Below are 17,751 nucleotides of genomic sequence, written 5' to 3'. Positions count from 1 at the left end.
TCCATCAAACTTGGAATGAGGAAATAAAAATCATTAAAGAGAGATGCTTTGATGATACAAGGATTATAATAATTATATATATAACCAAGCTTCAAATTATATTATATATAAACAAGCTTCAAATTATATTATATATAGCCAAGCTTCTAATCACAATCACATTTTTTACTGGTGTCTTATTGCCCCTACAACATCAGATTTACCTCACCAGTAATTAAGCAGCTGGACTCTACCATGTGAAACACTGACCACCAATTTGAACCCACAATGCTTCAGAATTGAAAAATGAATAAGAAAAAAGAATAAACTTGCAAGAACAGAGGCACTAAAAATGTGAATGAAAATCACATGTTTGCTTAAGAATCAAGAAGTTATATGAGTTTCAAACGTTAACATTTTTCTACATGTATTTAAATGTGAATGAAAATCACAATCCCTGTCACCAGCAATGACTAATCTAATGCTTATTGCAGTTTTAGAGGAGGCTAGGAAATCTATGATCAAATGGTAAAACTAACACAAGACAGCTCAATAAGCAAAACTCGAAAAAGGACACATAATTGCTCTGATTTTGTAAAATCATTATATAGTTGCAAGTGTTCCTCACCAAAGACATATACTAAGTGACACGAATAAGAAGTACAACCATGATGAAGATACATGTCATTGCAAAAAGGATAAGCCACGTAAAGCATGTAGTCTTGGAAGTCTTCGAGTATATATCCATAGCCCGTGTGCTGGCATGGCCAGTGCGTGCCAAGCTATGCTCGACTGCCTTCTCTGTCGAATCAAGGATCTGCACTCAAATTTAATACCAAGCTTAAGATCAGACAATCATCTATCAGATTACAAGACGAACATACATAACATAACGGTCAATATTGGACAAGATCGGATCTATAATAACTCTGAGTTCCTCATCCTGGACACCTGGTTAAAAGCTGCATTTCTTTTCAAACGAATAAGATCCGTTTAAGACTTTGCCTGAAATTTTGACACAGCTAATAGGCTATCATTCTGACTCTGAAGCAATGCAAAAAATTAACCTATCAGCAAGAGTGGTTCGTTCATCTTAAGAATTTTAGATCTTTCTAAGAGAACTTAGCTTACAACATCACACCATATATAATACCTTGGCTCAGGTGGTAAGATGAGTGGGATTGGTTAGGTCAAGGTTCAATCTTGTCTAGAAAGGGTAAAAAGATATTTGTGCTTGAATTAAAGCAAAGCTACAAAATAAAATCATGGACTTACTTTCTCTGTGTTTTTGACGGATTGACTCATAATTAGACTACTTTCTTTGAGTTGCCGTGCCAACCCAACCATTTCATCTGTCAAGTCTTCTTGAAGCTTTCTGTTGAAGGCAACAAAAGCAATAAGAATTTGCAACGACAAATTATTTACAGTGAAACCACAAGTTATGTTCCCATAAAATTTAAATCAAGTAGTATCAGTGAAATAGTTCAAAAAAAGTTCCAAGGGTCAACTAGCCAATTGAACTGAAGGCCTAATGACCCAGTCATTTTCTTAACTTGAGAATTGTCAAAAATGCTTCCAAGCTGGAAATTGTTCTGATGTTCACTTTAATTAAGAAAATCAGGAGGTGAGTACAAAATAACAATATTTCAGTTCAATCACCACATCTTTACTGTTTCATTTCCAAAAACAAATGACCATTTAGTGGTTTCATTAAATTTTAACAATCACTGATTCGATTATTTCATGCTCAAAAGTACCTGTGCTTATCAATATGTGACCTTGCTGCCACATCCAATTTGACAGTCGATTGATCAGCCTTGAAGGTATCACGAGCTCTATCTTCAATGTTTGATGGGAGCCTGTTAAACTCAAAAATAAAAAAAGACAGTAAAGAACTTACCACAAAACATGGTGCACAATAAGAGCTAAAGAAAAAAGAAAAAAAAAAATTACTTACACAAATCTCTTCCTCAATCCTGGGGAAGAGGGAATGGGAATTTCTTCTTCTCCTTTGGAAGAGATTTCTCTGACAGAAATTCCTGCTAAGGGCTCGTGAGACACTTCTAGAGTGGAAGTCTGCAAAGAATAAAGGGGGTTAGAAAGAAGGCCTACATCAGTAGATTGTATTCCAATCTTGGGGCAGAGAAACTGAACAATTTCATAAAGTTGGATATTAAACAATATGTTAAATAAGACTGCTGGATGGTAACAGGAACTGACACTCAACAAAACCTAGAGTTCAAGGGAGAGGGAGGGAGGGAGGGAGGGAGGGAGAGAGAGAGAGAGAGAGAGAGAGAGAGAGAGAGAGTCAATAGCCTTTACAGACTTACAGCAGCCTTTGGGGAGAATCAATGGCCCTTGGGCATTGACATGTCTGAACAACTTTTAGGCATCACTATGTGTAATAATTCATAAAATCAGAACCAAGTACTAAAGAAAAGAGAAGCAGCAGCAAAAGGTGTCCATTTTCATTTGGTGCTCATTAGGTTGACAAAATAATGAAGTTAAGAACTACAGTTGTTAAGGATATAATCCAATCATAATTTTTGGGCACCCAATTATTCTAATCAGGATATGAAAAGAAACCCAAAATGATGCAAAGTTACTCAATTTTATGATCAATGGAACTGAGCGGTCCTTCCATTCTTTTATATCTCTTCCTAAAATGACAATAGAATGCTATCAAATAGAAGTACAAAACACACACCAATTGCTTTCTCCCCAAGAACACCACCACCTTTCCGGAGTTGTATTAACCAACATAATCCTTCCCAAAATTAGCCACCTTAACATGGAAAAATTAACATAAGCATTCTTTGGCTTTAAAAACATATATTTGACATTACAATCTTAAAACACTTTTTTAGAAGCAAAAATCTAATCAATCAATCAATCCAATGTCTCCCTCTCAGATGATCTCATAATCATGGTAATCCAAACTCCACAAACTAGAAAAACAACTTCCAAAGATAGAAATCATAGAACTACTTTTTTCCATTAACCAAAATTTAACGGTAATAGCATTCAATTTCCGTAGTCTTGACTCAACTCGACTCAAGAGAGCCTTCTCCCAACTATTTAGGTTCAACAACATTAATCCTTTTATGCCACATGCCATGCAGTTGATAACGCCAAAGGAGTTAAGTTGGGAAGGCTTTGGCTCAACTCAGATGGGCAAATGAAAATAAAATGGAATCACTTTGTGTAGAATTCAACGTAATTTTTTTATGTACTTTTTCTTTTGATACTTGGACATTCAGGGTACCAATTCCAATTCCAAGGCTCCAATTCCATGCAACCAAACACACCCTCAGTGTATTAAAGGTAAAGGGAGCATAAACAATGTACACATGATGCATAAAAAAAATCTACAGGTCCCCTATACATCAATAAAAGAATCAAAATTCTCTATCTAATCCAATAAGCCTCGAGGGAAATTCCTCACATCCAAACTAAGCAGGACTCCAAAAGAAGGCTTCCATTTCTACTCCACTCCCTCAAATAACAGCCAATTTTTCTCCCTCCAAAATGCAATACATCAAAGTAAAGAGAAGCAGCATTCCATGTCTTCTTCCTCCTCCTCCTCTAAAAAGAGAAGCAGCATGCCATGTCTTCTTCCTCCTCCTCCTCTAAAAAGAGAAGCAGCATGCCATGTCTTCTTCCTCCTCCTCCTCCAAACAGAAAAGCAAATATGTCATTGTCCTGGACAAAATCCACGTTATTTCCAACCAGGCCAGTGCTAGAGATCAAAGGTTCCTATCCATTCAACAATGAATCAAAAGGTGGTCCACCAACTACACAGCCTCCTTGCACAAAACAACAGCAGTCAGATGACACTCTTCTTCTATTTAAACTATTTAAAGTGCAGAAGATTTTCTATGAGCTGCCAACTACGCCAATAACAGCACCTCGGTAGGTGACTTAGATGCCCAAATACCTTCCAAGGAGAACAACCATCTTTAGTACCAGTCAACACTTTGTAAATATGACTTAGCCTCAAACCTCCTTGACTTCAAAGTTTCCCATCACACCTCATGCTCTCCCCCCAAGTGCTGTCCACCTTCTATAAAGCTTCTATAATCTACTCCACTACCAATAGTGTAATATTTGCAATTGGAAAAAGGCAAAAAAAAAGAAAAAGAAAAAGAAAGCTAGCCTTTTTATCATGTTAAACATAGTCAGGATTGTCCCTAATTTTCTGGTCAAAGATTATGATAAGATAGGTAATTATGTATTTATGTTCATTCTCTGAAGTCTGAACAGAATTGTCAAGCACTGTATGGTGATGACCATAATATCTAATTATAACATAAAAGGATCCCTTGCAAATATATGTTAATCTTGACCTAACTGTAATGACCTAATAAGTTAATAAAACTAATAAAATTCTTTATATAAAACTCAACCACAAAAGCTAGCACCTTAAAGATCAACCAAGATAATAATCCATGGGAGTAATAAGTCTCTTTATGCTCTCCGCTCCTCTACCATAGGATTTCTCTCATTGAGAGATAATTAGCTACATATATGCTAAAATTTATAATCAGATAAAGTTAGGTGTTTCACATAATAAAATAAGTTGGAAAAATCCACAACATGAACAAATACACATTTGCTTCATTATTATTGTCAACTAAAACAGTCCAAGCCTAAGTAACAAGAACGCTACTTCAAAGTTTTCTTCCAATGAGAAACACCTCAAAACGGATATACATCAAACTGTCACACCACAGTATTAATTAAATTAAAAAATGTTCAATTCCCATTGCTGATAATCTAGATATGAAAGTTCATATATCAAAGAACTTTCATTGCATTATTTCATCACATAACACAGTTATGTCAAACTAAATTATGAGTAGGAAACAAAATACTCAGATTCTCAAAAAGATAGAGCTGCACATGATGTGGTAACATCAACGGCAGATCATGTTGTTCCAAAGAATTAAACCCATGTTAATTAAAATTAATTTAACTTGATAAAACCTGAAGCTAACATGTAAATTGTCACACAGAAACGGTAATGACTAATACATGACTAAACGTACCGTAGGGACAGCTAATTTGGCAGCAACAGCTTCAATCTTTTCTGAATATTCATTCACTTTAGCTTTTGAAACTCTAGAAATAATTCAGAACAGAATAACAGTATCATTAAATCAGGAAGCATATAAACTCTCGAACTACCTACATACATGGATAGCACTAATTGAACATAATAAGAGAATAATTAGGAAGGAATAATCAGGAATTAAAAATTTTCCATACAACTTTGCCTCATTTAGCATAAATCGAGTAAGTTGATCCAACTCAACAAATCTTATGTGACCGAATAAATGAACCCAAAGCACCATGTGTGATCTGCATATGAAGCTGCAGCAAGCCAGCATACAAGAGTCATATTCCACTCAAGGAAACCAAAAGACCACTTTTAGGCCTTCTAAACTGCCTCATAGGCTCAGACACTGGTTTCTGTGTTCTGATCACCAAGCACCACTCAAAAGAAATATCCCAAGTAGAAAGGTGGTCTGCCCGCAGGATGAAATCACCCAATCTATGCGGGTGCACCCATGATTAAATTTAACTTGCAAGGGCTTTCCCATGATAACATTCATTCACCCCCCATCATATTTACTTACAAGGCACTCCACCTTCCCAAAACATATTACATTGCTGAACTTTTTATTATCAAAGTAAACCTTTTTTAAATTACCTACCTAAAGAATATAGTATTAAATTTGCTAGGAGCATGAACCCAGATCTTCACTAAATGAGGAGCCAAGAACTTGTAAGTTTAAGAGAACCACAAAAACTCCATGAATTCATTCATCCTGAAGACATGTGATACTGTGTAGCAATCATGGTAGAAGAAACTGAGTGTGGGGGGGGGGGGGGGGGGGGGGGTTTCATACCGCGGCAATCCTTCTGGAGATCTCTCCTCAGCCAATTGCTCCAATTGTTCTCGTAATGTAGCGATATACTGCAAAACGCCATCACCTATAAATGCTGAATATGATACGAATTCTTAACCACGAGGACAAGAAGACTAACACTTCGGAAACTTATTATCCATTAAAAATATATATATAGATTATGAAAAAATAAAAGATAATCCATTTAAAATAAATAAAAGCAAGCAACCTACACATCTTCCTTCGTGAGTTGTATTTATTTATTTTATTTTTTAAATATTTACAGTTTTTATTGAATATGTTACAGTTGTTTCTACTCTATTGACTCTCTTCTAATGCCAAGTTTTAGTTTTTGTCAGGTCATATTTACTCCTGCTTAAGAGTTGCTTGTCACACAAAGTGGGATGTCAGCAAAATAGGATAAGAGTACATAGGCAAAAAAGCCTGGTTTATCATTCAAAATACTGTGTGAAATGACTCAATATATATATATTTTTTGATAAGTAAAAAAGTACAGGCAAACATGAAATGACTCAATATATAAACCTGACTTGAAAATTGCTATATGTTTATATAAAAATACGGTACTCAAAAATGAGAGAGAGAGGGAGCATATAAACCATTTCCATATTAAAAGTTCCATTTCAAAGTTACATAGACATACATGTAAAAGCTTTGCTTGGTTTTGTTGTTGAGGTGCAGCTGCAAGCAACCTTCTCAAGTTTACTTCTGTTTTACTCAGCGCCATCACAATTCACAAGATCCTATAACATTGAAAAAAAACTATAAAAATAATAATAATAATAATTAATGACAACGGAATACCTACTTCATACAACACTACTTTTAGGCATTAGATCAGTGAGCATTTATCACACATATGAACTAAAAGACTTGCTAATAACAACTGAGTTCGGATAATTCACCAATGGGTAGAAGACGAAACCGGAAAATAAGCAATAAATCATTATATTGGTGGGCAAACGAACTAAATACCTGAGATTCACAAATGAAATTTACAGGCAACTTGGCCGAATCATAATATTACAGATCCATTGAAATGGAATGATGGCACAAGTTTTTCTAATTCCCTAAAAGCAAAATATCTATTTGATTGAATTTCCAATAGACATCCAAACATGCCCCAAAACCTCATTTCACTTAAACTTCGTGATATCAACGAAACAAAATTACTATTTCATATACCATCAGAAAGTTCTAACACATAGATCTTCGTTGGACCAAAGACTCTTTTCATTGGGGAAAAGATCAATATCGAATTTAAATTGTCGAAAAGAATTAAACAAAAAAACCTAAAAATACCTGTTCCCTCGAGCTTTTCTACCGAAATCCAATGGTCCAAATTGATCTTTCTAAAAAAATATAAGTTTTGAGCACTGATTTTATGGTTTAGGGAGGAACAACAGATACGGTGGTGGAAAAATATGGCGGTGCTTGACGGTGGCCGGCGATGGACAGCAGTACAGGTGCTCCTCTACGGTTGGAAAAAACGGGTTGAGAGAGTTGGGACAGGAGAGAGATTGAAGTTACGGAATAAAGGTAAGCATTCTGGAGGTGAAGTTACAAAAATACCCTTGTACAATTAACTTTTTACTGTGCTTGATATTTCAAAGCACCATGTACTGCAAAGCAATACAAAGAACAAGAAGATCTGACTTGAGATTGACTTGAAAAACTGAGTTCTGCGAAGAGCTCTTGTTCTTGAAGATTCTGCAGTTGCGCTCTTGCCATATGTGGTAGATGGTTGCTGCGAAGGCAAGCTTGGAATTAATTTGACAGTTGAAATAGAGAAAAAACGAGCGAAGCAGAGCAAGAGAGTAAAGTACAGTGAGTAGCGACCAAATATTCGGTCCGAATGTCGTCGTCGTCGCCGCCGAGAGTGACAGTGACTCAGCGAGAACAATGGATGACGGAGAACCAGGTTTTTCAAATGTACCAACCTTTCTTCAACCTACCACCCAAATCCCAAGCCGTCATGTAAGCTCTCGCCTCTCTTTAACAATTCTAGGGTTTGATTTCATATAGATATATATATCAGTCTGTGCCCATCCATTTTATACGATCTTTGATGGTATATATGTGAAAGGTTGGAGCTTCAACGTGATAAGCACATAGAGTACCTCACCAATGGTCTCAGACAACTCAGTCCCGCCTTTTCCTCCTTGGATGCCAAGTAACCCTCCTGTCTCATCTTTCTCTCTCTCTATATTTACATATATATTTATATCTTTTTCTTTTATATTTTTGACATTGCTTATATATATATATCAGTCGGCCTTGGCTTTGCTACTGGATCATTCATTCAATTGCTCTATTGGGGGAGTCTCTTGATGCTGAATTGGAAAGTAATGCCATTGACTTCCTAAATCGTTGTCAGGTTTGGAGTTTCCACTAAATCTCGCTGCATCATTCTTTTAGCAACATCTCCTAAATAAAGTGTATGTCTATCTCAGTGTGTGTAATGAAATGACATTTTTTTTTTTTTTAATTTTTAATTTTCTTTATCAAGTAATGAAATTACCATTCTTTCTAACCCGTTGTATTTTAACTTATTTTATTTCTAATCTCATTTGTAATAAGTAAGATTTTATCACAAAACTATGATCCATTTGAGTTGTATGGCTTCTTAATAATGTGATAATGATTAAATAGTAATGAATGAATCTTAGTGTGATCAATATTACTCTCTTTTTTTTATTTTTTTTTATTCTAGTAGCAATGTAATGATCATCAAGTCCGGTAGGTCAATCACAACATGTCCCTTAGGTTAGAGCAGCGTAATACACATTCAATTGTATAGGTCAACAACCTCAACTTGAGCCTTCAAAATTAGCATCTGTTGTGTTTGCTAAATTCATGTTTGGGATTATTATTATTATTATTATTATTATTATTTATTTTATATGAGAGAATGATGAAATGATTTTTCAAAACCATTTCGGTGAAGTTCTTGTTATTACTATTTGATGATTTACTTGTAATCTTTAGCTTCCTCTCTTTTTTTATGACAAAGTTATTCTTCTGGGCAATGTGAAAGCTTTCTGCGGGTTTTGATTTCAATTGTGTTGTCTTGTTATGCTTACAGGATCCAGATGGCGGATATGGTGGAGGACCTGGACAGGCAAGTTAATGTTTTATTGTTACGCAACATGCCTTACTGATATCATTCATGAACAAAATGTCTATTTGGCTACTACTAGCATTATTTTCAGTACTTCGATGTGGCAATTGAGTTCTATAGGTTCATGAAAATTTTGAATTGATTTTTATCTAAGCTCTACAGTAGTCGAACTTGTTCTTTTTATTCATTAGCCCTTCATTGTCTGCTTCCTTGTATCTTAACTAAATTATTATTATTGTAACTTCTTTATGAACATGTTTCCTTGAGAAAACAATAAAGTTGGAAGTCTCAGAGTTTAATCTGTAACCGTCTCAATTTTTGTGCATCTAACAGATTATATTGTTGCAAGATGAAGCCACTCAAATGGATAAATCATGTCTGCATTCCTCTTTTTCAGTTTAGCTTGTGGTTGTGGTTTCTTATCCTCCCTCCCATAATAAGTGTTGTCCTTTGGGACTCCAATTTTGTTGGGAAATGCATTTTACCCCTTGAAAAATACAAAACTAACCAACAAAATTTACAAATTTACTTTATTGATTTGAAAAGACTTTCAAAAAGCTGAGGAGAACTTGAAAAAAATTGTAATTTGGAATATCTCAAAAAGGAAAATGGATATTTATTGTGGAACATCCCAAAAGGAGAGCATGACACTTATTATGGTGTGGAAGGAGTTTTTTTTTTTTTTCATCGGCAGGTATAAAGACAATAATATGCAAGGTGTAACTATAAGGTTTCTTTCATTTATTATTTAAACATTAATTCTGTTTTCTTTTTCTTTAATCAGATCCCATAAATTTTGTTATATATCAAGTATTCGAAGTCCCAGTTTTGTTTGAAGAGGATATTGACAGCTATTCTGTTACATGAACTAAAAATTTGAGTTCACATTCTTTTGTTCTTTTTCCAAATGAATTTTATTTAGATCACTGTTTAATGATGCATATTGAGTCTAGCTGAGCTGCTTTTCTTTATGCCAGCCACTAACTTTTATGCAATTTATCTCAGCTGCCACATCTTGCAACAACTTATGCTGCAGTCAATTCACTTGTAACTTTGGGTGGTGACAGAGCGTTGTCATCAATTAATAGGTGGTTAGTTTATACTCGGGGAAATTTGCTATTTTATCACATTCTTCTGCCCTTTAGAAAGTTATCTGATATGGATTTTTTACAGAGGTAAACTATACACATTCTTGCTGCAAATGAAACATCCAAGTGGGGGATTCAGGTGTGACGTCATATTCATTAGAGTATTTTGAATTTATAATTTCACTGCGATACCTCATATCGTTTCATTTTTGCATCCCAATTTCTATGCAAGCTAATAATTGATTATAATCCAAGATGGAAAGCGTGGTGTTTGTGTATGTTTTCATTGTCATTTGTGTTTGTGTATGTATAATTATGGCATGTATATATGTAGTCCAATAAAAAATATTCCTCTAATGAATGATCACAATTTCTGTACAGATGGGTACCTATGGTACATATACATGACAATGTTTCTCATTTTCATCATAAAACTTGGATTCATTTGATACCTATGTGCATATATGTGACAACGTTCTTATGTTCATCATGCAACTCGGATTACATTTTTGTGGTAGGTATATATGACTTGGAATAGTTAAAATGGTATATCCTTCCTTTCTATGCTTTTTTATTTTTGTGTGTGCGCGCGTTGGGGGGGTGTGGATTATTGGCACTTATCAAACAATGCCTATGTCATTTTGGTGCAGTGGTCTTTTCATTTAAGGGGAGAATAGAATATAACAAAAAAAATAACTCGTGATTTTCTAGGCTTAGAATTTTGCAGGATTGCAACTATTGGGTTGGTAGTCGAACCCAATTGAATAAAATGCTGGAAGGAAGTTCAAAAGCAGGAAATTATTCTTGGGAATTTTATAAGGTTCGAGGATACTGACTACAGTTGATATTTAGGAGAATTTTTCCCGAACGAGCTTTAAAGTAAAAAATTATTGTTAAAAATATTCTCTCTTAAATAATTATTTATATATTCCAATTTCCTTGAGAATTTGAGGACCTTGGCAACTACCAAACTATATGATCCATTTTTCAACATTCCGGTTGAGTTGGTGGATACCTGGTTTGCTTGTGAGGCCTAGAAAGGTAATATATCTGGAACAAAGTTTGTTGAAATCGCAAAGGGTTCTTGATTCTTAATTGTTTGATAATTTTTTTTCCTTCTCATTCTAATTTTTCTGTTTGCTAGCCGCTTAATCTTGTTGAAGTGTTTAGATCTATATCTGAATCTTCACCATAAACCCTGATACTTAAAAATACAGAAAACTTGCTGACTCCTAACTTCTTTTGATTCAAATGAGTATGGTTTGCCACAATCTTTTTGTAATTTTTGAATCAGTTCTCAGTTTGACTGGACAATATGGTACATTTTACTCAAAGAATAAACCTTTTAATGGTTCCTTGTTCACTTTTTAGTGTATATATAATTTAAGGAGCCTAGTATAGACTCTTTTTTATATTGTATATTACTTTTCATCAGGATGCATGATGGTGGAGAAGTTGATGTTCGTGCTTGCTATACTGCCATTTCTGTAAGTTTAATTCTTTCTATTCCACCTAACCACCCCCCCCCCCCCCCCCCCAAAAAAAAAAAAAAAAAAAAGTTCCTGCTTGTGTTGAAGGATTGAAATGTTAAAGTTACACCCTCTCTAATAGCTTAAGTTTTTAGAGTAGATGGTGGTTAACATGGTATCAGAGCCAAAGATCTTGAGTTCAAACCTCACCATCACCCTAATAAAAAATTGAAACACATGTTGGACCAAAAGAAAGCCACATGTGAGGGGGCGTGTTGAAGGATTTAAATATTAAAGTTACACCCTCTCTAATAGCTTTAGCTTTTAGAGTAGGTAGTTAACAATATCTATGTAATTGAAATATAAGGATAGAATAGTGGTTGCCACTGAAAAAAGGATAGAATAGTGGTTTTTATGAGAGGGGGTGGACCGGGTGGTGGTTGTACTATATCTGAATGTGGGTCAAATTACCACGTATTAACAAGGGAATATGAGAAAAAAAATAAAGAAGAAAAAAGATGGGAAATTAGTGGAATGTCAACAAAAGGAAATTCTCTTTTAGCTAAAACTTAATAGAGAACAGATACAAATTCATCTTCATTTCTGCCTTTCCACTCTGATAGAAATGTACATTCCTTTAACATTTGCAACTAAAGGGGCTGCTGATAAACTTAGAAGCATGGTATCAGGTTTAATATTATATATTACTTTCTCATGGATCCATTTACTTTAAATGGTTTATTTATTCATCTTTGTTTTCTTGAATACTGCTCTTTCAATCTTTTATTGATATCTACCATTTTACTTTTCCGCCCAGGCTGCAAGCATTCTGAACATTTTGGATTATGAACTTGTAAAAGATGTTGGAAATTACATCTTGAGGTTGGTCTCAACTAGCTTTTACTCTCAATTTTACTGCTGGGGCCATTTAATTCAGCAATCTGTTTCATGCTTGTTCTATATGTATTAATTACTTTTCATTTCTCTGTAGAGCTGTTTTTTACCTGCTTGAGCTGTTTTGAATTCTACCTGCATGTTTCCTAAGATGTTTTCAGATGCATGAACTATTATATATCCACACTATGAACTTAGAATAACTGCATCTGAAATGCAGTGCATATTACACCTTGTATTGATGCATAGGTTCTCCCTCTCCCAGGTTTATTTAAACATGTAAGCATAATTTTATGAAGTTATGTCCTTACATAGAGCAGAAGGGAGCTAATCGTGAATAGTTGAAACTTGAAACAAGGCTTTCTTCAGTTGAATAGTGTATGAGCTGAAGGCCCAAAGTCACAAGTAGAGATGTATTTTAATGTGTTTATGGAACTTATGTGAAACTTATCATGTAATATAAATCCAGCAAGTGTCAAGAAAAGGCTTTGGACATGATTTAGCACATTGGTGACATTTCTGCAATTCTGTCGGACTTGCCCCAAGTACATTCCATGTGCAAAGTAATATAATTATACTCGTGAATTTTTTTACATTATATGGACTTGGGTAACTGTGTGGGTTGCAGATGCAGTCTGTATATTCAGATTCATCTAATCGCTATATCTCATTACACACGGACATGGACAAATTAAATCATGGCTGAAATCTATTGTCGTTAATTTAGGTGTAATGAAACTTCTATGCAATATAGCTTCTTAGACGTGGATAATCCATGTAATGAAAGGAACAAGTTTGGAAGTATCCTATGCAACTTTGAATGAAATAGTTGTATTCTCCTATATTTTTTTGTAGAACAGTCTCACTTCGAAGTGTCTAAAATGAATGTGTCAGATGCATATCCATAACCATTACTCATGTGGAGTAACCTGATAGTCTATGGATATCAGTGTCCATGTAACATAGTGGCAAATACATGTGTGTATGCAACATGTTAAGATGAAACTTTTTTCTTTTCCTTTCTTTCAAGATATTGTAAATTAGTGTTGTGTCGGAAATAATTATCTATATATATATAGAGTATCGAATTATCTAAAACTCATGCCATTATGAGAAATAGAAAAGCAAGATAACACAAGGGCTCGACATGAGGAGGATGGATTTATATTATATTTTTTGAAATATATGAAAATATACATTATAATGGTTTATTGCTTGGTGCAATTGTAAAGCTCGGGTTACAAGCACGAGGACGCAGATTCAAGTATGAGTAATTACTTCATGCAAAATCATGTCAAAAGTTTTATTTTTCCAGTCTTCCAGTGTCCAGCACTCTCTGGTTTGCCTTTTTGTTACCCTAAGTTGTCTGTTGAGTTTGTGATATATATATTAATACCGGTAAATTTGAATTGTTTTATTAATTATCATGTGATTGTATTGAAGCAACATAATTCTTGTATCCATCGCCATTAGAGAAATATGAAAGCTATTACGAGTAACTGCTAGGAAAAAATGGAAGTGAGAACAAAGTGACATATACAGTTCAGATTCTACCTTTATGGGAAGAAAAGATTTTGGTGCTGGTGCAGAGGATTATATTCTGCAAGAGATTTCGTCTTTTTATTATTGTTGCTCCTGAAAAAAATAGAAATACCTATCTTAAGGCTCGGTTTTGTGGCTGAATTCCTGAAAGAGATCTGTTACGAAGATGGCTAAACTGCTAAAGTTGGTTAAATAATAAATCAGTATGATACTTTGTTTGAGAAGGAAATTTAATGCACAGTATGATCAAAGCTTTGAGTAAAATTTTCACATTGCAAGGAATGTTGCTATTATTGTGGATTACGTATTTTAGTGTTTTCTTAATGTTTATTTTTTAATCATTATGAATAATAGATGGCTGTACTCACTTGCATCTACCCTGCAGCTGTCAGACCTATGAGGGAGGCATTGCTGGAGAGCCTGGTTCTGAAGCTCATGGTGGGTATGTTTCTCACTTATATTTGTTCTTGTATCTGCTAAGGGGCTATGATTCGGTTTCTTGTGATGGTAAACCATTGGGATGAGATACTTCTCCTTTTTATGCACGACGTTGTCTTTGGTGTGATATCTTTCACATGTGTCTCTTTCATGCTCTTATGGTATTTGGAAAGCCACTAATCTAATTTTTTTCTTTATTAGGTACGCCTTTTGTGGGTTGGCCACGATGATTCTAATCAACGAGGTTAATCGTTTGGACTTGACTAGTTTAATTGTAAGAGAATCTTTCCTTCTCTTAGATCTTGCTTCTCTATGAACTTTTTCATTATCTGTCTTGGAATAAATTATCGTGGTTTCTCTGACTATGCATTGCTTATCTGCTATATTCTAATTGTCCGTCTTTCACTTTTGGGCTCAATTATGGGCACAAAGTATTAATGTTGTGCTGATCAAGTTTTACTTTTAAATAAATGTTTAATTGATGATGTTGTTGAACTAAGGGCCAGTTAAGATATATATCTTTTTACCCCCCTGAATCAGTGAGGATATATATCCCTTCATCGTAATATTAAACCATTCATGTATTCCTCAATCCTGAAATTAGCTTCCCTGTTTACGATGGAAAATTTGTTAAAGATCAGTGGCTAAAATTGAAGGAACAAAATCTGAGATGAAAATTCTGTTGTAAAAAGCATTCAGTGTTTGTTCTCATGGACCGCTTGTTTTTATGGGTAAAATCTATTTTCTAGCTCTATCTTTGAAGCATATAAATTGGACTAAAAGTGATCTTTTTCATTTATTATTTTTGGGGTTGGTGGGAAGCCTTTTGCAGAAGCTTCTTTCCTCAAACCAGGTTTGCAGATTAAAACTAAAAATTAGGAAATGCTTCACTACATTGGGAGCTTTCCTTTAGTAAATCTCCATTGAGAATATAACAACAAATTTCAGCAAAAACCTGAGATGGTGTGTTTTTTAAAAGGGTTGGCAGTAAAAACAGCTATTTTCTGTTAGATGAAACCCTTAGTTGTAATACTTATTTGTGATAATATCCTTGAGCGTGTGTCAGCTTATCTTTTACTATGGTACCAGGACTGGGTTGTGTTTAGACAAGGGTCGGAGGGTGGATTTCAAGGGAGAACAAATAAATTGGTCGATGGCTGCTACTCCTTTTGGCAGGTGATGACTGTTCTTTTCATCATGTATCAATGTTGGTTTCAACTTCTAAATGGAGTAATAGTATATCAAGTGAACCAGGGAGGAGTTTCTGCATTGATACAAAGATCATGTTTCGCTGATGAACAATTGCTGCTGTCGGATACTGAAGGAGCCTGCAGTACAGATAGCACACAATCTGTAGCATCTGATTTGTCTGAAGGTGAACAAGGCTTGGAAGGGACTTCATCTCATGCTAATGAAACTTGCTGTTCCAGGCAGGAAGGTATGCTAACTTAGAAGAGTAAGGGAGAATTAATGTTATCTATTTCCTCAAGCTAGGGGATCTGATCTCCCTCACCTCTTATATGTTCTTTTTATTATTCTTGTGTTTCCTTTTTGTTATTTAAAAAACACAGATAGAAACTGCATTCCTTATGGTAGATTCTCTTTTGTGGTTCCTACACCCACCTGCAGGAGAACAGAATGTTTCTGATCCGGTAAATTTGTTCAACATTGGTTTTGATTTTATTAAAGGACGTTCTAAAATGGAACCTCTTTTCAACAGCATTGCTTTGCAACAATATATTCTTCTGTGCTCTCAGGTGTGTTTAATTTTAAAGATTCTTTAAATATTGTTTACCAATGCCTAGTTGGTTACTTTTGCACGTCTGGTTTTGTCTTCCTATTATCTGCCTTCATTACCTTAGCGTACCTTCTGGGAAACCTTGTTAAGTAGCGCAACTTGTTCAAAATTATCATTTTCCAGTGTTCTTAGCCTATTAAAACAGATATGGCCATTTTGTCATTACTAAAAAAGCAAAATTACCAGCCTCACCTCTAAAAGGAAAGAAATTGTCCTTTTTCTTTTTAGAATTCATATGAGACACACGCTTTTAGCTCCATGTTTTCCAAGCGAGATTCAATGATGACAAGGGCCAGATTTGGCTGCCACTGCCTAAATGAAGATTTTGGTTGTTTGACCAAGGGTATTGTGGCTTGTGAATAAGTGAAAGAAGACTTATACGGCACATGATCTTGCCAAACCTTGGGGCGGGCGGGGGGACTATTAACACTCCAATATAGGACAGCTATTTAGACGTCTGCTCAGCTGAAGATTTTGTTTAGTTAGATACTTACCAAATCATCACATATTAGTGCCTAGTTCAATCTACTATTCACATACTTGTGTTCCAACGCTCCAATATAGGACAGCTATTTAGACATCTGCTTAGCTTAAGATTGTGTTTGGACATACTTACCAATTCGCCACATATTAGTGCCTAGTTCAATATGGGATGCAGATTGTAGATGATTATGATTTTGCATAGGTATTTAATTAGTAGATTTTTCCTTTTCTTGCAAGAGTTGGATTCTCACATTATGTGGTTGATGCAGCTGGACAACGGAGGATTCAGAGACAAACCGGGGAAGAATAGAGATTACTACCACACTTGTTATTGTCTAAGCGGCCTAGCCGTGTGTCAGTACAGCTCGTCAAAAGATGCTGATTCTCCACCTTTGCCCAGGACAGTAATGGGCCCTTATTCCAATCTATTGGAACCCATTCATCCCCTCTTCAATGTCGTCTTAGATCGGTTTTACGAGGCACATGAATTCTTCTCAAGGCCTTAGGCCAATTATTAGTGTTGGTAGTTTTGTTAAGTTTAAAGAAGGGGGCATGAATGCTGCAAATCTGTAATATGAGACTAATATTCATATGATCTTGTGACCAGAATGAGTTATAAGTGGGGCATGCCCTCTATTACTGCAGGAAGTTAGTTCGGCCTCCTGCTTGTATCAAGAGAAATTAGAACAGTTGTTTCAGATATTGCACAATATATATTGTTGACAATTTTACTAACTCTTCTTCTGATGTTTGAAGCTTTGTTGTTGATAGTAAACACCAAAAAAAAAAAAAAAAAAAATATTGAAGCTGAGTTTTTGTCCTGTGTTATTATCCCTCTTTGTTGGGATGCTGTTAGGTGCATAAGAAAAAGTTTCTAGTATATGATTTCTTAAAATTTCGTTTTACAAGGGAATAATTTTTTTTTTTTTCTCTTGCATAATATCCACTCAATTTAAAAAATAAAAAGAAAATAAAATAAAACTTTCATACCTTTTGTGTTTTTATT

At 34.9% G+C, this 17,751-nt stretch overlaps 2 protein-coding genes across 3 annotated transcripts; one reads left to right on the top strand and one right to left on the bottom strand.

The window, feature by feature from the left end:
• Positions 1-319: 319 nt before the first annotated feature.
• Positions 320-7,469, bottom strand: LOC132315776 (uncharacterized). The gene is made up of 8 exons (XM_059814178.1): positions 7,215-7,469; positions 6,556-6,655; positions 5,892-5,959; positions 5,028-5,100; positions 1,937-2,055; positions 1,737-1,838; positions 1,255-1,354; positions 320-796 (listed from the first exon to the last, which is right to left on the bottom strand). Exons 2-8 carry the CDS (start codon positions 6,637-6,639, stop codon positions 620-622), a joined length of 723 nt encoding a protein of 240 aa, XP_059670161.1. The 5' UTR covers positions 6,640-6,655; positions 7,215-7,469; the 3' UTR covers positions 320-619.
• Positions 7,470-7,543: 74 nt separating this feature from the next.
• On the top strand, positions 7,544-17,544 carry LOC132315774 (protein farnesyltransferase subunit beta-like). Of its 2 annotated transcripts, none has more exons than XM_059814177.1 (14): positions 7,544-7,889; positions 7,999-8,085; positions 8,184-8,289; positions 8,998-9,033; positions 10,039-10,121; positions 10,207-10,260; positions 11,557-11,608; positions 12,408-12,472; positions 14,412-14,468; positions 14,666-14,708; positions 15,554-15,640; positions 15,719-15,902; positions 16,094-16,221; positions 17,015-17,544. In XM_059814177.1, exons 1-14 carry the CDS (start codon positions 7,768-7,770, stop codon positions 17,249-17,251), a joined length of 1,341 nt encoding a protein of 446 aa, XP_059670160.1. In that variant the 5' UTR covers positions 7,544-7,767; the 3' UTR covers positions 17,252-17,544. The 2 variants fall into 2 exon arrangements, with proteins under 2 accessions (XP_059670160.1, XP_059670159.1); XM_059814176.1 differs by having other exon boundaries at positions 7,545-7,889; positions 14,666-14,738.
• Positions 17,545-17,751: the final 207 nt, after the last annotated feature.

This window comes from Cornus florida, unplaced genomic scaffold (assembly GCF_030987335.1).
Source record: "Cornus florida cultivar Cherokee Brave unplaced genomic scaffold, ASM3098733v1 CherokeeBrave_3.0.0_Hap2_Chr07, whole genome shotgun sequence".
NCBI lineage: Eukaryota > Viridiplantae > Streptophyta > Magnoliopsida > Cornales > Cornaceae > Cornus > Cornus florida.
This window is presented reverse-complemented; position numbering and strand designations above follow the sequence as displayed.